Source organism: Rattus norvegicus, chromosome 20 (assembly GCF_036323735.1).
Source record: "Rattus norvegicus strain BN/NHsdMcwi chromosome 20, GRCr8, whole genome shotgun sequence".
Taxonomy (NCBI): domain Eukaryota; kingdom Metazoa; phylum Chordata; class Mammalia; order Rodentia; family Muridae; genus Rattus; species Rattus norvegicus.
The window spans coordinates 48,603,187-48,624,039 of record NC_086038.1 but is presented as its reverse complement, the minus strand read 5'-3'; the positions used below and the strand labels follow the sequence as shown (position 1 = coordinate 48,624,039).

The window sequence follows — 20,853 nt, the reverse complement described above, 5'->3', positions numbered from 1 at the left end:
CATGTGGTTGCTGGGAATTGAGCTCAGGACTTCTGGAAGAGTGGTCAGTGCTCTCAATCGCTGAGCCATCTCTCCAGCCCTGTATACGGCTTTTTAAGTCTGTGATCTACAAACATCTGTGCCAAGTTATTTCACCAATCAGGATTGAGGGATAGGGATTTCCTTAGGAACACGTTTTTGTCGTACATTCATCCTGCGCCCATTGGTTGGGGTGTCCAACTGTGGCAGGGGACTTGTCTAACATTCATGTCTTAACTTGTCTACCAGGATGGGACATGTCTAACATTCATGTCTTAAGCTGCCAACCAGGATGCCAGTTGCCCACATACTTGTCTTTTTCTGCCAAGTAGGATGTCAATTCCCAGGGAGGTCTTGGGAACATAAACTTTACTCAACCCCCACTCAAAATGGAAGTCTTATTCAAAATAGTTTCTCATATTGGTGCAGGTGACTCTCTTATGTTGGAGTCCATCCAAGGACCAGCTTATAAAAGCACCTATCATAAAAGCTCACACACAGGTGCAGGAGGTGCTGCTGGGTGGTTGGTTCGGGTCCAAGGTTATTATGGGTAACTCCACAAAGCAGTTCTACTGACTCCTATCGTGACTGGTTTCCCAGGGCACAGAACATAATAGAATATGTAATTAATCTTGGCACTAGAAAGTTTCCTAGTAACAGCAGAAACAACATATGAGGAAGTTTTCTTACAATATCAGTAACAGCACAGAATGACAGGCAAGCTAGGTAACCTTTTCCTAGGCCTTAACGCTGGACAGAGAATCCTGTCCTTGCACCACATCACTGTGGGGCTGGTGCCGCCATTTTTCTTGGAGAAAGCCCAGTGGGTCTCAGGAACATTCATCGTGTTCAAGGGAGAGGCATAGACACAGAAGGGTATGTACTTATCTTTAAAGATTTGCTTTAAAACTCTGTGTGTAAGCAGGGCAGTCCAGCTGTATGAGCTAATATTTGAATAGATATAAAATAAATATTTTTAAATTACACATATAAAGGCTTTTGTGTTTACTTTTATTTTTCATTTTCTACGGAATTACTAGTTGTTATGGACAAGGGTTTTCCTACAATACCTGAAGAATTAATAGAGAAAATAAATGTGTATACAAATACTCAGAGAGAGAGAGAGAGAGAGAGAGAGAGAGAGAGAGAGAGAGAGTGTGTGTGTGTGTGTGTGTGTGTGTGTGTGTGTGTGCCTGGTGCCCTCCTCAAAAGACCGCTTGGTCTCCTGGAACTGGAGTCACAGATAGTGTGAGCCACCACTCGGGTGCTGGGAATCAAATCCACATCCTCTGGAAGAGTAACCAGTACTTTTAATCACTAAGCCATCTCTCCCGGCCCTCGCTATGTCATCTTAAAAAAGATTTCACCATGTGAGCTGGCTCAGTGGGTAAAGGCATTTGCTACCAGACCTGACAACCCAAGTTTGATCCCTGGGGCTCACATAGTGGAGAGAACGGACTCCTGCAAGCTGTCCTCTGACCAACACACAGAGAAAATATTTTTGTTTGTTTTGTTTTTTGTTTTTTATTTCTCTGTATAAGGAGCCCTAGTTGTCCTAGACTTCCTTTTAGATCAGGCTGGTCTCAAACTCACAGAAATCTGCCTGCCTCTGCCTTCTGAGTGCAGGGATTGAAGGTGTGGGCCACCATACCCTGCAATCTTTTTAATTTTTTTTTTTTTAATTTCTCCCAAGGGGTGGTGAACTGGTGCAGAGGGTAAAGGCTTTTGCTGCCAAGACTAAGGACCTGAGCTCCCCAGGTCCAACATGATGGCAGGCGTTGACCTACAAGTAAATGCAACTGTGTATCCTTCCCAATCTCACAATGGCAACAGTGTAAATGTATCATTTCAGCACTTGAAACAATCTGCAATTGAGCTTTCCTCTTACACAAGCACAACCGAGAAGCTCGCATTCAGACTTGGAAGGAAAAGTCCGAAAAATAAGAAAATAAGCAAGGCGATTTCTCGTTTAATAGAGCTATATCCCCCGCAAACATTCCGGTAAGCATATCTAAACCTGGAGCTGGAGAGTTGGCTCAGGGGGGAAGGGCAGCAGCTGATCTTCCGGATGAGCCAGATTCCATTCCCAGCACCCACGTGGTGGCCTAGCAACCACCTGAAACTCCAGTCCCAGGGGATCCAATACCCTCTTCTGGCCTCGCTGGGCATACAAGCACATGGTACGTGCAGGCAAAACCACTCATACACATTAAATTAATTACATAAAAAATTTTTTTTGTGTGTGAAACTGACTGTCCTCTAGTGTCTGGGCTATATTCCATTTGACTTCCAAGGTTTGTTTCCACTGTCCCTACTGGTCACACTAAACCGTGTTTTCCTAGACACTTGACCTTGTCCAATCATCTGCACGACAAGAAAACTGAACAAAAAGGTGTGACTTAGTTGATTCTTTCCGGGGAGGGGGAGGAGGAGGGGTCAGAGGTTAATTTCTTGAGACTGGGTTTCACAGTTACCCAAGCTGGTCTCAAACTTGCTATGTAGCCAAGACATCTAGTGGCTTGATCTTCCCGTCTCCACTCCCCCAGTGACGGGATCACGCCCAGTATGAGGTATTTTATTCAGCCTGGTCTAGAACTTTCTAGTTATGTACCCAAAGAAAACCTTGAACCCCCTTCTTCCAGCCTCCATCTCTCAAGTGTTGGGTTTAAAGGGGTACGCCTACACACTGGGTTGGAACTAAATTCTGCTATACCAAATTCTGTGATGTTAGACAGTTTTCTGGAGACAACATCTATAACTCACAAAGACGTCCAAGGCTTTGGCTGTTCGAAAGAACTTTTGCTTTCAAACCAATTTCTTCTGGAACTGACTACCAAGCTCAGCAGCCCTGGGATGGGCCTCCCACGGTCCTTCTCCCCACCCCCCACCCCCCACCCCCCACCCCCTAACCACCACCCTCACCCCACTTCCCCCCACACTCCAGCCCCGACCTCGACAGTGTGGTCATCCAAGGCGCCGCGTCCAGCAGGGGTCGCTGTGACGGAGCCACCGTACTCGGATACGCCTCGGGGTCCACTCTTTCTGCGTGGGCTTGGCCGGAAGGGGCGGGGCAGGCTCGGAGGTGGCACCCGCCTGCGGTCGGCGCGGTCCGGGGAGGGACCAGCGGACTGCGCAGGTGAGTGCGCCCCTACTGGCCCGCCCGCTCAGCCCCTCGCCGGGCGATTCGCCCTCCACCGGCTACTGCCCTGCAGCGCTCTGGCCAAGTCGGCGAGCGCGTCCGGTTCCGCAGAGTCGGGCTTGCCTCGGGTTGCCCCTCGAACCCCGGGACCGAGGGGATTGAGCTGGCCCACGCTATGCGTCCCAGGGCTTGGGTGCAGCTAGCTGCCTGCAGACACACAGATTCGGGGCTGGGCGGTGTGGAGTGTCCAGTTTCTTTTGACCTTGGGGGAGCGACCTAAGGAGGTTCGGGATGGGAGGGTTCCAGGGGAACCCGATCTTTATTAGAAGTCCGCCTCCGACGTCCGCAGAAGGGAAGGGTTTCGTAGCTGTAGTCCTAACCAACTGGAGGCCAGGCCCCGGTCTTACTTAACGAGCGGTTACACGGCTGAGGAACGTGCATCCACTCTCAGCATAGTGCAGGTCAAGGGCAGTTGTGCCTTTGTGTCCTAAATACTGCCCTTCTGGCAGCCTTAGCCTTCATTAACAGAGTCTATAGCTTTATACAAATCTCACCCGAAACGAACCTCACGCGCTTTCTTTCCTAGCAAACTCTAGTGCAAACTGCCGCCAGCGAGATTTTGTAATATGGACCCTGTCTCTCATGCTGCCCAAGTCACCTCCAGACTTAGGTATATAAGACTTTCGGAGTCCAGATACTAAGTTCTTTGCTGAGCTCATCCGCTCATGTTATTCTACAAGCTCTTAAAAAAAAAAAAAAAAAAAAAAAAAAAAAAGACGGCCCGGTCGTGGCTAGCATCTTACTCACTTTTATAGTGGAGGATGTCCTTGAACACCTGAGCTCCTGTCTTTTTCCCAGATGCTTAAATTATAGGCTAGCAACAACGTTCCCAGCTTCTACAAGTTTCTAATTTAATGACCAGGCACTATTTCTGTGCATGAGAGATATAAAACAGGGACGAAGAACTCTAGTCTTGTGGACTGTATGCACGTGCAGACAACATCTGGAAAATTAAGCAGCAGCCTGTGATTAACTCTGGAGGTGGTGTACATGTGGTAAAGGGGACTGGTTGGCCAGGTGGAGTAGAGTTGGAATGGGTAGGCCCCGCCGAGGGCGTGTTTGAGTCTAGCCTTGAAGGTGACTTCCCTTGCAGATACCTAGGTGAGAGTGTCCTAGGCCTGTCTGGAACAAAGGTCCCTGGTTTGGTCAGAGTGTGTCCCCCAGGTTTCATGTGTTGGCAATTTGGTGCAGTGCCTCTAGGAAGGGCAGGGTCGTGAAGAAGGAACAAGTGGCTTTTAAGGGAGTGAGTGGCTTTTTTATGAAAACAAGTCATCTGTCCTTATCTTCTATCTGATGATGCAGCAAGAAAGTCCTTTCATCAGCTGTCAGCTTCTAAAGCGTGGAGAAGCAGGGAGAAGGGGGTTAGATGCAGTTGATTGAACTCCCAGACTCTAGAGGCATGAGGTAAATACACCTCTGTCCTTTATATATCACCCCAGCTCTAATTCAGTCATGGCCACAGAAGGAAGGCACACTAAGAATGGTCCCTTGTGTATGGGGACCTTGAAGACCAGTGTCAGTGTGGCAGGGTCTGAAGCTGACCGAGTAAGACAGACATTTTGTCATTGTCCAGGTTTTGTTTTAGTTTGGATTTTATATGAGGGGTGTGGTATAAATGTCTCATTTAGGGCTGAGCAGATAACAGGCACTTAAGCCCTGGTGCATGACTCAAGTTTATAACTTAACTGATGCCCACTACGGAAAGAAGCTGTTCTGACTAGTTTCTGGGTGTATATGTAAGTTTGTGGAAGGTACTTTGAGACCATATTTGTGTAACAAAACAACAGGGTCGTCCCCCCCCCACCTCCAGCACCTTCCCAGGCATGGGCTGTTGGACCAGGTTTACAGTAAAACCTTTCTTAATTCTTCTACTCTTGAAGCAGGCTCTCATTAAGTTACCCAGGCCGGCTGTGGCCACACTCTGAGGTCAAAGCAGCCGTTGAACTTCCTATCATCCCGCCCTACCAGGCCCAGAAATGTTCTTTTCCTCTGAGTGCTTTGGAGAAGCTGGTTTAATAGCCTTGCCTGGTAGTTCATGCCGGCATGAACTCTTACCATGCCAAGTCTGAAGTCCTTTTCACTCCCTGAAGCCCATGCCATAAAGCCAGATGTGTGGTGTGAGTACTTAACTCTAGAACTCTGTTGCCAAGATGAGAGACGGAGACGAGAATTAGCCTAGAGTATACAGTGTGGTGGAAATGACAGACCTTGGCTCAAGAGTCCTGACTCCTGAAAGACGCCCTCTGCCCTCCACACGCAATGCTGCGGTGTGCCTGCACCCTGACTTATACACACCATATATACACACAGCATTCGTTGACATGAATAAAGGAACTGTCCAGGAGTGGACACCTGTAGCCTCCAGTCACTAACACTTGGGATGCAGGATTTGGGCTACCGGAGACCCTGTCTCAAAGCAAGGCGGTGGAAAGTCATGAGGAGCGGGACACGGTGTGACCTGCTTGTAAGCCAGCTTGTGGGAGCCCCAGGGAGGAGGGCTATGAGCTCAAGGACAACAAGGCTATATAACGAGACCTTATGTTGAAAAAGAAAGAAAAACCACTAGCTTCTGTTTGGAACATCACCAGACAGACGTTCCATTAACAGATGAAGACTCCAGGGGCAGCAGTTCTGACATCCAGAGTTTGGTTCTGGGGACGGTCATGTCAGACACTTAATTGGACATTGTGTCTGGAGGCCTGAGTCCAGACAACCCCACAGCTATGGTTTATTACAGTGTGGGTTTATGAAGCAAAGTGAGGAAAAGGGAGAGCCATGGGCAAAGCGAAGGAAACCAGGCCTGGTGTCATCTATAAGTCCGCCTCGGCGTCATGCAGGAAGCGTGTCATTCCTCCACAGCTTACAGCGGGCATCCAGGAGAAAAGCCAGGTATCCAGTGTAAATCAGAGCACAGTTTCAGGATAGCGAGTCTAGCAAGTCACCTCTGAGTTTGGAGAATGTGGGGAGCTCTGCTGAAGCCCAGTTTCGCAGACACTAGTGAGCACAGGCCTGGCAGAAGGCCTTTGTGCAAACAGCAGACCTGGGTCCTCTGAGCTAACTCTGCTCAAGTGTGCTAGTCTAGTAATCCCGTGAGCCCAGTACTAGAGGCTGAAGCAGGAGGATCAAAAGTTCAAGGGTAGCCTTTGCTACAGGGTGAGTTTAAAGCACCTAGAATAAATGAAACCTTTACCTTAAAAAGGAGTCGTGGGGTGGTGAAGACAAAGGACTTATTGGTGCTACCAGGAGGCCAGACCAAAGGAAAAGGAATTGTGTGTGTGTGTGTGTGTGTGTGTGTGTGTGTGTGTGTGTGAGAGAGAGAGAGAGAGAGAGAGAGAGAGAGAGAGAGAGAGAGAGAGAGAGGGAAGCTAGGTGAGGTCGTCAGGCCTCTATCACTCCATCACTGTCTCCCTCATTGTCTTGAGCCTGGTCTCACTGAACCTGAAGCTCACCACCATCACTAGGCTGGGTGGCTGGCTGGTTAGTGAGCTCTCCCAACATCTGCTTCCCAAAGCTTGCATCGTAGGCATGCACAGCGGTGCCCGGCCTATCACATGGGAGGGGGACTCAGACTTGTGTTCTTGTTTGCAGAGCAAGTGTGTTAGTTAGCACTGAGCCATCCTCCCGGCCCTGGTTTGTTTTGTGTACTGCTTAAGGTGAGCTCTCCTACATGTGCCTCTCTAGCTGACCTGGAACTTGCTGTGAGACCCCTGGCCTTAGACACAGTGCTCGTGTCTAAGAGCTGAGATTGCTGCCCTGTGCCTTCCTCCTCCTCAGTTGGGCTTTTTAGTTTGATTTAGACCATTTGTTTGTTTTGTTTTTGGATCCCAGACTGACCTTGAACTCCTGAGCCTTTATTCTCAAAGCGCTGAAATGCATACGTGTTCCACCTCAACCAGCATCCTGTTTCTTCAAATGGGGTGTAACTACCCAACATTCACTGCTCTGATTTAAGAGGAGCTCGAGAACCTGGTCGGTCACATTTCAGATACCCCACTCCCTACCCAGGGCTCTCCCAGCCATTTCTGAACTCTAGGTTCCTCCTCTGGGACCTGTTCTCTGCTAGCATCTACAAATGGTCATCACCTCTAGCAAAAACCAGACTAATGCCTTCCCTGACTTTTCTGATCTTTATACATTTTCTGTCTAGGCTTCATTGTTTGGGATGTTTGCCTGCCGAGAGGTGGAGATGATGAGGAGAGGGAGGGAGTGGCTAATAAAGGTAACATTTGGCTTAGTACTTTGAAACATTTGTTACACACACACACACACACACACACACACACGCACACACACACACGCACACACACACGCACACACACACACGCACACACACACGCACGCACACACACACACACACACACACACACACACACACACACAGAGGAACATGATTTAAGTTGGTATCTTCAGCTAGGTTTCCTAGTATAGATAAATAAACATGTTTCTGTCTGTGGGGCTGGAGAGATGGCTCAATGGATAAGAGCACTGGCTGCTCTTCCAGAGGACCTGGGTTCAATTCCCAGCAACCACATGGTGGTTCACAGCAATTCCAAGAACAACCACTTGTGGGCTCTATGGGCGCTTCACATACACCAGGCACAGATGCACGTGCAGGCAGCACCCACAGGAGCAAAATCAAAGTGAACAAATCCTTAAAAATGCGGCCAGTGATGGGTACAGAAAGAGACACATCCAGATATCCCTGGGAGGAGAGAGCAGCGTGCTGTGGGGCAGGGGTGTTTAACGTTTATTCCTTTATGTACGCTCGAGAGTGTAGAGGTCAGAGGACAGTTTGCAGGGGTCACTTCTCTCCTTCCACCACGTCTGGGGATTGAACTCTGGCTGTCATACTGGGTGGGTGACAGTACCCTTAACTGTTGGGCCATCTCACCTGGCCCCAAACCAGGACCTGTGATGGAGACCGACCACCAAGACTGTCCTCTCTCCCCGACCACCAAGACTGTCCTCTCCCCAACCACCAAGACTGTCCTCTCTCCCCGACCACCAAGACTGTCCTCTCCCCGACCACCAAGACTGTCCTCTCTCCCCGACCACCAAGACTGTCCTCTCCCCGACCACCAAGACTGTCCTCTCCCCGACCACCAAGACTGTCCTCTCCCCCCGACCACCAAGACTGTCCTCTCCCCGACCACCAAGACTGTCCTCTCCCCCCGACCACCAAGACTGTCCTCTCTCCCCGACCACCAAGACTGTCCTCTCCCCGACCACCAAGACTGTCCTCTCTCCCCGACCACCAAGACTGTCCTCTCTCCCGACCACCAAGACTGTCCTCTCCCCGACCACCAAGACTGTCCTCTCTCCCCGACCACCAAGACTGTCCTCTCTCCCTGGCTCAGGTGCTACTGGGGATTTCTCCTCAGGTGAAGCGGCAGGTCCTCCCACTCCTGTGCCGTTCAGGATTTCTACAAAATTAACACTTTTTTTGGGGGGGGGGGTAGGTCTCTATTAAATGGGAATACACTGAACTATCATTTCTTGCCAGACATGGCGCCTGTGTCTGTAATTTCAGCACTTTGAAGCTGAAGCAGAAGGATCCCTCATCATCTGAGACAAGTCTGCTCGATGTAGTGAGTTCCAGACCAGCCTGGACTTCAGTATGAGACCCTGTCTCAAAATCCAAAACAAGAGGCTAGGAATGGATGCTCCAGTGGTTAAGAACACTTGTTGATGGACAGGTGCAGTAGCCCATGCCTTTAATCCTAGCACTTGAGAGGCAGAGGCAGCCAGGTGATTCTGTGAGTTCAAGGCCAGCCTAGCCTACAAAATGAGTTCTGGGATAGCCAGAGCTACACAGAGAAACCCTGTCTCAAAAAGCCAAAACAACAAAAAGGGCACTTGATGCTCTTACAGAGTCTTGGTTCAAGTCCCGGCACCCAGAGGATAGTTTAGTCATCTTGGTTCTAATTTTACACCTTCCTGACTGCCACAGGTGCCAGGCGTGCAGTTGGTGTACAGACATTCATGCAGCCAAAACAGATGTGTAAATAAAGTATATATATATATACTTTTTTAAATTTTTTTTATTTTTACCTTTTTCTCTATTTTTCTTTTACTAATGGGGCTAGAGTTGGCTCAGTGGTTAGGAACACTTTCTGATCTTGTGGAGGACCAGGGTTGGGTCTCCAGCATGCACATGATAGCTCACAGCCATCTGTAACTGCAGTTCCAGGGGATCCAGCATCCCCTTCTGACTCCTGAGGGCACCAGGCATACGTACACATGGGACACATACATATATGCAGGCAAAACACTCATGCACAGAAAGTCAATAAAGCTGGAAAAAGAAAATGTCAGAAAAGAAAACCCAGATTTGCTTAGCCATTCCTTTGACAGTACATTTAAAACAAAAACACAAAACCCACGAACCCTGAAGTTCTTGTCATCCAGGAATTATTTGGGGCTCCAAGGATGGCGGAATGAGCAGGGCCTGTGCTTATTTTGCCCTCTAAAGCTTACCCCAAGAGTTAGACGCAGCGGTCGCCTGTGTGTTGTCTGTGCGCCACACAGACATTGTTTCAGCCTCGTAATTGGTGGGAATTAGGAAGGAAAATCTTGAGGCGCATTATCAAGGAAATAAAGGAAGTGGGTCTCAGACCGTCGAGTTTGTCAAGGTTTATATATGTATGTATTTAAGCTTATGAAATCCTTTCTCTCATTAGCAAAGCATGGTCTTGATGTGGTCCCACATGCCTTTCATCTCAGCCTCAAGAGACAGAGGTAGGTGGATCTCTGAATCCAAGGCCAGCTCGGCCTATGGAGTGAGTTCAAGGACAGCTAGGGCTAAGTAGTGAGGTCCTGTCTCGGATGGGTGGGTGGATGGATGGATGGATGGATGGATGGATGGATGGATGGATGGATGAGTGGGTGGATGGATGGATGGATGGATGGATGAGTGGGTGGATGGATGGATGGGTGGGTGGGTGGATGGATGAGTGGGTGGATGGATGGATAGATGGGTGGATGGATGGATGAGTGGGTGGATGGATGGATGGATAGATGGATGGATGAGTGGGTGGGTGGATGGATGGGTGGACGGATGGATGGATGGATGGATGGATGGATGGATGGATGGGTGGGTGGATGGATGGATGGATGGGTGGATGGATAGATGGGTGGGTGGATGGATGGATGGGTGGATGGATGGGTGGATGGATGGGTGGGTGGATGGATGGATGGATGGATGGATGGGTGGGTGGGTAGATAGATGGATGGATGGATAGATGGATGGGTAGATGGATGGATGGGTGGAAGTGGGTGGATGGATGGGTGAATGGATGGGTGGGTGGGTGGATGGGTGGGTGAGTGGATGGATGGAAGGATGGGTAGGTGGGTGGGTGGATGGGTGGGTGGGTGGATAGATGGATGGATGGATAGATGGATGGGTAGATGGATGGTTGGGTGGATGAGTGGGTAGGTGGATGGATGGGTGAGTGGATGGATGGAAGGATGGGTGGGTGGGTGGGTGGATGGGTGGGTGGGTGGATAGATGGATGGATGGATAGATGGATGGGTAGATGGATGGATGGGTGGATGAGTGGGTAGGTGGATGGATGGATGGATAGATGGATGGATGTTTGGATGGATGGATGTTTGGATGGATGGATGTTTGGATGGATGGATGTTTGGATGGATGGATGGATGGATGGATGGATGGATGGATGGATGGATGAGTGGGTAGGTAGATGGATGGATGAGTGGGTGGGTGGATAGATGGGAAGGAGAGAGAGGAAGAGCGAGCGAACCACTTACATTTTGATTATTCTGGAAGGCCTGCCACCATTGTGGTAAGATGGTTTCTGTTGCATTTGTAGTAACTAGGATTTGATAGCTCTCTGGGGTGTCCAGGATGACTGCCTAGTTTGTGGGCTACAGCCCCCTCCCCCCACCCTTGCAGAGTTCTACCAAATAGGAAGGAGATGCGGAACGTGGACATGTGGAGCTTTCCGTTCTCCTCATTCCTTGCTAGCTCTGACTTGCCAGGATCTAGGTTGAAATAAGGTTGGGAGATTCACTGTGGGTTTAATGAACTCCTTTGTTTGTTTGTTTGTGTTCTTGTTTTTCCAGGCAGGATTCTCTGTATAGCCCTGGCTGGCCTGAACTCAGAGATCCTCCTGCCTCTGCATCCTGAGTGCTGGGATGAAAGGTGTGCATCACCACGTCCAGCCCTTTTTCTTTTTTTTAAACAAACCATCAATAACTACTGTTAATATTTTTCAGTTGTAGTCAATACCCAGAGCTATTTGAGGAAGAAGAACCAAGGCAGTGTTTCCCATAGTTTTTGTGCCTCACTGGACCCCTGAGACAGTCCTGCAAGCAAGCAGGTTGATTACAACTAGAGAGCTCCCCATGGTGCGCTTGGCTCTCAGCCTGGTGCACTGGCCCAGCCTCGCATGGGCGGCGGGAATGCGGTGCTAGCTATGCAGAGCCTGTGGCTTGCTCATGCCTGTGTGCTAAGCACAGCTCTGCGGCACCACCTGTGACAATGCTCAACTGTTCTCCACACACCTGTGACAATGCTCAACTGTTCTCCACACACCTGTGACAATGCTCAACTGTTCTCCGTTGCAGGTCCCAAGCAGCATGGCTGTGCCTGGTGTCAGACTGCTCACGGGTGCTGTAAGAAAGCCAGATGCCTGGACCAGACTCTGGGGTGTGATTCAAGGGACCTCTTCACACAAACCTTGTGCTTCGTGGAACCGATACTTATATTTTTCTAGCACCAAGTTAAACACATCAAATTACAAAGCACTTTTCAGTAACATTTTCTCTCTGCGACTCCCAGAGCTCCTAGTATCTCCAGAGTGTATTCTTCCATTTTCTGTACGACTCAAAAGCAATATAAACTCCAAAAAGTCTTCTAAAAAGACCGTGCAGAAAGATGCGGATGAAGAGGACTCCGATGAGGAGACCAGTCACCTGGAGAGGAGCGAGCAGGGGGAGGAGCTTGAGGAGGAGCCGGGTGTGGTCAAGGACTACAAAGACCTGGAGAAGGTGGTGCCATCTTTCCGGTACGACGTCATCCTGAAGACAGGCCTTGATATTGGGAGAAAGTGAGTATGACACGTGTGTCACCGTGAACCACCCGTCTGCCTAGTGCGGGGCCATGTACCAGTCTGTCATGGCGAGTAATAACGGAACATGTGAAAGGACTTTACAGGTGACCTATTCCAATCAGGTCACTTTACTGATGACAAAACTGCATTTCACACACACAACTGGTGTGCTGTGAGCCATTGATTATATGACAGATTTCTCTTTTCTTCTCCACGGTGCTGGGGCTCAAACCCAGGGTCTTGCACATGGCAGGCGAGCGTTTTTCCACTGAACCCAGCCTCTATCCCTAGCAATGACCCCTTAATAGAAAGGATACATAGCTACAGAGACACCGGGATTTCCCATATACTGCAGCTTGAGAAAGCACATCCCAGCATCAAGGGGGTGATGGTCAGAACGCAGGTTCTGGGCTAGCATGTTAGCTCAGTGGGCAGGAGTACCACTGTGGAGGCTGACAACCGAGTTCTACCGCTGGGATCCACACAGAGTATAAGGAAAGAACTGACTCATACAGTTGCCCATAGACAGGCGTGCCGTGACAGACATGGACCCACAGTCAGTCAGTCGTACACACACATACATACACACACGCACACACACACTCTAAACCTGAATGCAGTTTCTGGGCCGCTGAGGTGACTCAGTGGGAAAGGCGCTCACATATAGACAGGCCGACCTGACTCTGGTTCCTGATCCCAGAAAGGAGCAGGAGAGAGCTGCTTGCTGGGGTTGTCCTCTGGCCTGCACAGGCTCACTATGGCATTCTCACAGATGCACACAAAAGAGTGCAGGCTTGACCTAAGGCACTGAGTGTGCCTGCAGTCTGAAAATCCGGGAGGCGAGGTCAGGAGACTGAGTTCAAAGCCAACCTAAACTGCGTATTGAGAGGCCGTCTCAAGAGACAAAAGCGGGCTCTCGGGCCAGACTACTAGTATTTCAGACTACTAGTAAGCAACCTGTGCATGTTACTGAAATGTCCCTGCTGTGAAATAGGACTGAGAGAAGCTACTTTAGACGGTAATGGCCAGGTTCCTTTTTAATGCATTAAACATCCGTGTGTGACAGCAGGATGTGCATAACCTATCGCGCGGACTCCCTATCTCGTGGACTCCGAAGACAGCTTGTGGAGTTGGTTCTGTCCTTGCAGCTTTATGGGCTCCACCTTCGAACCCCCTTTTTCCCTTTTAAAGCTATGGCCACTCTACAGCCCATGCTGTTAGTTCCTGAGGGCCTCACACTCACTGAAATCCTCCTGTCTCAGCCTTCCAAGTGCTGGGGTTGCAGATACAAGCTGTAGAATTAAGGTCTATGTAGAGCCCTGTACCTAGGCCTAGCGTGTGGTAGGCTCTTAGGCTGTTACAAACACTGTGTCACATGCAGCACATGGGTGGAGGGGTGGGTGTCGAGGTTCCTTTAGTGCATCATTCTCTCTGCTGGGTGCTGGCTTCTAGTGGTGACCCAGCCGCTTGTCCCCTCTTTGTTCTCTGTCACTAGTGGGGTATATGTGAGGTAAGAGCAAATTCAAGACTTCTTTGTGTAATTTGCGACTTTTTGTGGCGTCATTAATTGTAGCTTACTGTTTACGTCCACAGAACATAAAAGACTGCGGGCTCCACTCGGAGCATCCTGGTCAGTGCTGGGCTACCTAACATCTGGCCAACCCCTCTAGGGCCTGAGCTCTGGCTGCTGCCTTTAGTAAGCTGAGCCAGACGTCAGTCATCTGGAGTCAGGTCACCAGAAGGAAGGGCCGTGTGTATCATCTTCCTCTGGTCACCAGGGGCTTAAAGTCAAAGGTGAATGGCTGTCAGATTGGAGTTACCCGACCCCAGTGCACACGGGCAGGTCCGTGTGTGGTGCAATGCAGGCGGCTGCGGGGCAGGAGGCACCCACTCATTCTGACCACTGTGACTCACTGAGCTCCTGCCATGCAGTTCTTCTAAAACCACCGTAAAGCCCCACGCAGCACCTGCCCGGAGAGCAGCAAGCCTTTCCGGGATCAGGAGTACCCTTTGGTCCCCCGTTCAGATGCTGTAAGTGACAGCCACTTTCCCTTTTGTGCCTCAACTTTCCCTCAAGTTCAGGGTGTTGTGGGGACTCACCAAGTAGACACTGACAACGGCCGTTTTTCTCAAGGCTGTGATTGTTGAGTGCATTTCAATTTTAAGTTTTTTCTCCTTAATAGCAAAGTAGAAGACGCGTTCTACAAAGGTGAACTCAGACTGAACGGGGAAAAACTGTGGAAGAAAAGCAGAACGGTGAGCATTCCAGCGCCATGACGGCCCCATGACCCTGTCTAGCTCTGCTAGTCGGTGCTGTCCCCAACTCCCCCTTGGGCCCTAGTGTCTTCCCTCTCCAAGGTCCTCTGAGGTCCTGATCCTCTGGTGGGAACCAACTACAGACCAGTGTCCACCCTCAGGGCTGCAGCTTTGTAACAACAGTGTCTCTGTCTGTGCATCTCCCCCCCCCCTCTCACACACACACACACACACACACACACACACACACACACACACACACACACACGAAGGCAGAGTCAGGAAGACTGCCACAGATTGAGCCAGCCAAGTCTGCACAGCTCATCTAGTTGCAGGCCAGCCAAGAGCACATCACAACAAAACAAAACACTGTCTGCATATTTTAATGTCTGCTCCATATATTTTAAATTAAATATTACTCCTGTTTATCTTATAATAGATTATTATGGGATATATTGTTTTCAAATGCATTTTATTCTGTGTGTTTGAGTGTCCTGCTTACGTGCACAGGCATAAGCCGTTCCTGTGGAAGTCAGAAGTCCCCTGGTGCTGGAGTTGCAGGTTGGTCGTGAACCACACTGACTGCTGGGAACCAAGCCAGAGGCGTCCGCAATAGCTGCAGGCAGCTGGCACGACACTCTCACGACTAACTGCTCAGCCGCCTCCCCTCCCGTAGTAGTTTTCTTCATGCCTTTTATATTTTGAATTTTATTTTTTAAATTTAATTTATGTATATAAATGCCTACAGATATGTGCATAATTGTACCTGCTGCCCACAGAGGCCAGAGGAGGGTACCAAGTCTCCCAAGCTGAAATTGAGGATGGCTGTGAGTCACTGTGGGTGCTGGGAACCAAACCCAAGTCTGTGAGAGCATCACCCACACGGAGCCGCTGAGCTGCGCTCCAGCTCTCCCCGTTAACTGTCTTCACGCTGTCTATTTTCCAGCTGTTAAAACATGGATTAGTCAGGAACGGGGAGTGTAGGGACAGGCATGTCACACATCGATGTGGGTGGAGGCTAGAGGACAATGTGAAAGAGTGGCTTCCTTCCCTCCATGTTGGTTTAAGGTACGGGAACTCAGGTCAGGCCTTCTGCCGGTGCTGAGCTGTCTCACCGTCCCTCTGAGATCCAGTTAATGAGTTTTCTGTGTTTGAGACAGAGCCTCACTGTTTAGATTAGGTTGGCCTGAACACAGAGAAATCTGCCGCCTTTGCCTCCTGGATGCTGGGATTAAAGGACGGTCTGCCATGTTTTTGACTATCAGATTATCACTTAACAACATACAAGGAAGATGTAAGACATCTTTAGTGGAGTTTGAGAGCAGGACTAGGGACACAGCTCATCTGGCAGGATGCCTGCAGAGCGTGTGAAAGAAGCCCTGGGTTCAGCAGGGCGGGAGGGTCAGAAATTCAAGGGTATTGCCGCCCCAGAGTGACTCCTAGGCCAGCCTGAGATACATGCCACCTGTCTGGGGCTAGAGCGTGACTTCAAACCTAAGGCCTTGCTTAGAAGCCTAACCTATTAGCGTTGAGGAGGCGGACGAGTTTGAAGGGTGGTTTTTATCTTCCTTTCATGTTCTAGAGACCTGCTTGGGCAGGATCTGAGCCACTTTGAGGTGCCTTGGGGTGTGGACATTAAGTGTGTCATGTGGGCATCCGTGAACATTGAGACTCCTTGAGTGCTTGCCCCTGGAGGTCATGCAGTCCGTTGCTGCTGCTTGCATGGACAGAAAGAGGGAAGGCTGCCGCCATTCTTGTCTCAACTGTTAGTTGAGGCCAGGGAGCTCTGGTAACCTTGGGCTGGCGGGTGCAGGGTGACGCTGCAGCCATTGTTCAGTGAGTGGCACAAAAGCCCGGGCTCCAGATGGGCTCTGCAGCCTGCGCCATCGCTCCCTGGACTGTGGCTGGGCTGCCTTACCTCTGAACACCCTCCTGCCTGCAGCCTCATTTGCAAACTCCGTGAGCCTGTTTTTCTTCCCCTGCTTTGAGGTATTGTTAACCTCAGCCTAATTGCTCTGCTGCATCCTGCCGTGGGTGTTCTGTTGTCTCAGCCGCTTTCCAGACTTCTCCTGAGGGTCAGCAAAGGCAGAGGCCAGTATTAACACTCCGCTGCCTTGTTACTAGGAGGCCTGGTAGCCATAGAAACTGCAGCTAAGCGCAGATTTGAAATGTAGATATTTGAAACAGGCCCTAATCCCAGCCAGTCTTGCTTTGTGTCTGAGAGGACCAGGCCGTGGATGGACTAAATAAAGCATGCCTGCTTCCCCAGCCTGCTCCGCAGACCAGTGCCTGGCTCCAGGCCCTGAGGTCCAGCTTGTCGGTCCCCACCGGCCACCGAGCAAAGCCTTTGTGTATCCTGCAAACTAGGGGTCCGGAGTGCACAGTGCTGTTAGCCCTGTTTGACATGGCGGCTGCAGAAGCCAGAGCATGGCGCTCCCTCTCCGTCTCCAGCTCACCTCCCTGGAGTCAGATGGGCAGAGGAAACGCTGTTGGAGCCCTTCAGGGGAGAAATGCCGTTACGTGTCCTTTCCCTATTAGTGCATATTAATAATTCACGCTAGCATCCCGTTACAGCATTCCCGCACGTGTGTGCGCAGTGTGTCTGATGGTGTTCAGCTCTCCACTAACCTCTGAGCCCGCACCCGACTTCCTTCCTCTCCAGCTTTATACTCTTCTTCCTCTTCTTCCTCTCCCTCCTCCTCCTCCTCTCCCTCCTCCTCTTCTCCCTCCTCCTCCTCTTCTCCTTCCTCCTCCTCTCCTTCTTCCTCTTCCTCCTCCTCTCCTCCTTCCTCTTCCTCCTCCTCTCCTTCCTCCTTCTCCTCTCCCTCCTCCTTTTCTTCCTCTCCTCCCCCTCCTCCTCTCCTCCTTCCTCCCCCTCCTCTTCCTCTTCTTCCTCTCTCCCTCTTCTTCTTCTCCTCCTTCCTCCTCCTCTCCTTCTCCTCCTTCTCTCCTTCCTCCTCCTCTCCTTCTCCTCCTTCTCTCCTTCCTCCTCCTCTCTTTCCTCCTCCTTTTTTTCCCTATAATATGAGCTCACTAAAAACTTGCAGCAATCCTCCTGCCTCAGCTGGGTTTATAGCCATGAGCAACCATACCCAGCCTAAGTAAACGTTTGGTTGCTGAGATGGCTCAGCAGACAGAGGTGTCTGCTGCCAAGCCTGACACTGCCATTCCACCCCGGCCCCCATGCAGTGGAAGGAGAGGACCAGCTCCACAGTTCAATTTCAACTTCCACACATGTGCCCCACACCCCAAAATAAATGGTTTCAAAATTTTTAAGTTAGGGGTTCAAGAAGTGGCTCAGCAACTAAAAATGCTGGCTGCTCTCGCAGAGGACTCAGGTTGGATTCCCAGCACCACACGGTGGCTCACAACTGCCTGTAATCCCAATTCCAAGAGATCTGTTCATTCTCTGACTTCCTAGGGAGTCGGGCATGCACATGGTTCCTAGACATGCATGCAGGCAAAATTCCACACATGAAATAAATCTGAAACTCGTAACTGAGTTTGAATGAAATATGCCAGTTTCTGGGCTGTGCGTTTGTTTATGGGAGGGGAGGCTTGGTCTCTTGTTTTGTTGTACATATTTTAAAATCTTTAAATAATGTATTTTATGTGAACCGGTGTTTGCCCACATGTATGTCTGCACCATGGGCGTGCTTTGGTGCCCGGGAGGCCAGATGAGGGTGTCATGTCCCCTAGAAGTGCAGTTACAGGCAACAAGAGCAGGGATCACTGTTAAGCAATCCCCAGTCCTTTCAGCAGTCAGCGGCCCACATGAGTCACTTTAGGTCAGTGGAAGCAGTTGGGGGGCAGAGCCATCCTCTTTCTGTTAGGTTGTGGCAGAAACAGCAGCATGTGGCCAGGCTGTTTGGCCCCTCTTGAGTTCCTGGCCAGATCCCCTGATGAGCTATTTGGACCAGCTATTTCCCATGCACCCAACATGGACTAAGTCCTTGCAGCTGGGCCCTGGAGATGACACGGCACTCCAGGGTGACAGGCGTTAGCCGCAAGTCCTCTGGTAAGTTAGTTTGGCCTCAGCCCCTGGAGCCAGCTCTTCCTCTTGTGTGCTGTTCACCTTTGTGGTCTAAAGCTCGTCTCTCTGACGGGGCAGCCAACACTGAAGTTGTGATTCTACTTTAAATTCTCTGCAGCCAGCCATGGGGACTGATGTCTATGAAACTGTCCCACTCCATTTTAGGGCATCCTGGCTAAAAAATCAGTGCTTGTTTTCTTTCCTGGTGCGTCCAGTGCTTTCTTTTACACTCTCTTGCTAAGGTTATGCCCCACTTTTCAGTGATTTACCAGTGTTGCCCAGACAGACAGGTCCGTCCCAGGACTCCTTCAGTTACCTGACTGAGAACCTTCCCAGCCTAGACCATCTGCAGGCCAGTCATGGACGTCAGAAGGAAGCGACTGTGCTTGAGCTCCCTCCTGTATGCCTACCCCGCCACGCAGTTCAGACTAGAGAGACAGCAAGCCTAGGTTCCCCAGAGTGGACTAAAGGTTGTTTCCTTGTGTTCTCAGGTGAAGGTGGGAGATACTTTGGATCTCCTCATGGGAGAGAACAAAGAGACAGGAACAGAGGTGGTGATGCGGATTCTCCTGAAAACCGTCTACGAAGAGAAGACTGAGAACGACAAGTACCGTGTGGTGCTGCGTCGGTGGAAGAGCTTAAAGGTGCCTAAAAAGACTGCGTCTAAATAAACATCGCTTCTTCCCACGGGCCGCCCTAACATCGGGGACGGGCAGCATAAAAAGAGGACGTTTTTACTAAAATAAAGTTCTCCTGTCGTTTGTGGGGTCACTGGAGCACTCTGTGGAAGCTGGGATCTGTGGGGGTCCCTCTTGGGCTGGCCTGTGCTCCCTTAGACCTGGCACCCTGAGAGCCCTCTTGTTCTGTGCAGAGACGGATTCTGGAGGCACCCAGGCCAGAGAGGACATTACAGCTTGCCTACCACTTCCCACATTAACTACCTCAGGAGTCACTGTAAAATAAATTGGCCTTGTTTCTTTGTGGGTTTTGTTTTATTGTTGGTATTTGTTTTGTTTCGTTGTTTGTTAGTGTGTCTTAGGGTTTTATTGCTGTGAAGAGACACCATGACCATGGCAACTCTTATAAAGGGAAGCATTTAATTGGGGCTGGCTCACAGTTTCAGAGGTTTAGTCCATTATTATGGCGGGAAACATGGAGGCACACAGGCAGACATGATGCTGAAGGAGCTGAAGTTCTGCATCTTGGTCTGAAGGCAGCAGACAGAGACTTTGTGAACCACACTGGGCATAACTTGAGCACGTGAGATCTCAAGTCTCCCCCACAGTGACACACTTCCAACTCGGCCACACCTAATAGTGCTACTCCCTGTGGCCAAGCATTCAAACATAGGAGTCTGTCTATTGTGGCTACACCTATTCAAACAGACACACAGGGTCTCCCTGTGTACCCCTGACCAGCCTCAAAACCACCAAGATCCACCTGCCTCTGCCTCCTGAGTACTAGAGAAAGACAGGTTCCACCACAACGGTTACATTTGTTCGAGATGAAGTCTCTGATAGGCTGGTCTCAGGCTGATCCTCCTACCTGTAACTCTCAAGAGTGAGGATGATAGAGCAGACGTGTAACACCGTACCTGGCTCCTTAGTGTTCATTTGAATATTTCCCCAGTATAGGGACTACGTTTCAGGCATCTCATGGCCAAAGCCAGCAGAGTCAAGATCGCCCTTCAGGTCATGACAAGATAAGCTCTAGCTTTTACCAGCCGTCTTGGTGAACACTAACTAGTGTTGGTTCTCTTTGGTTTAGTCCAGAAGGAGTAAAATTGTCCCCCTAGTTCCAACTGGGCTACTTAGAATCCATTTGGAAGGCTTTCTTTTAGAGCTGCTAGATAAATCAAGAGAGCCAGAGAGGCTGGCTTAATGGCCTTCAAGCTAAGAATGGCTTTGACATTTTATGTTCAGAGCTCAGGCTGCTCTTTTGAAGGACACAGATTCAATTCCTATCACCCCCATGGTGGCTCATCACTAACTCCAGTCCCGCCTAAGGGATTCGATGTCCTCTTCCAGCCTCTGTGGGTACCAGACATGTATGTGGTTTGCAGACATACATGCAGATAAAGCACCCATATATATAAAATGAAATTTTGTAACGTTCTCCTATTGGTCTGCATTGTGTTTGTACACATATGTATGTCTATATACACACATGTAAGACCAGTGACCCACAAAGCATACACTGCTTACTATCTGACCCTTTACTGAAAATGCTTAACTCCTGGCTCAGGAGAATAAAGAGTTTAGTTTGAGGTAGAC

The 20,853-nt window shown here is 49.9% G+C and overlaps 1 protein-coding gene across 4 annotated transcripts; it reads left to right on the top strand.

The window, feature by feature from the left end:
* The first annotated feature begins 1,675 nt into the window (after nt 1–1,675).
* Mtres1 (mitochondrial transcription rescue factor 1) lies at nt 1,676–19,561 on the top strand. Of its 4 annotated transcripts, none has more exons than XM_039099059.2 (5): nt 1,676–3,154; nt 11,807–12,288; nt 14,475–14,547; nt 15,058–15,108; nt 19,072–19,158. In XM_039099059.2, exons 2-4 carry the CDS (start codon nt 11,819–11,821, stop codon nt 15,061–15,063), a joined length of 549 nt encoding a protein of 182 aa, XP_038954987.1. In that variant the 5' UTR covers nt 1,676–3,154; nt 11,807–11,818; the 3' UTR covers nt 15,064–15,108; nt 19,072–19,158. The 4 variants fall into 4 exon arrangements, with proteins under 4 accessions (XP_038954987.1, NP_001102918.1, XP_006256643.1 ...); XM_006256581.5 differs by lacking the exon at nt 15,058–15,108 and adding an exon at nt 9,898–9,955 and having other exon boundaries at nt 3,080–3,154; nt 19,072–19,561; NM_001109448.1 differs by lacking the exon at nt 15,058–15,108 and having other exon boundaries at nt 3,073–3,154; nt 19,072–19,561.
* The last annotated feature ends 1,292 nt before the right edge of the window (nt 19,562–20,853 follow it).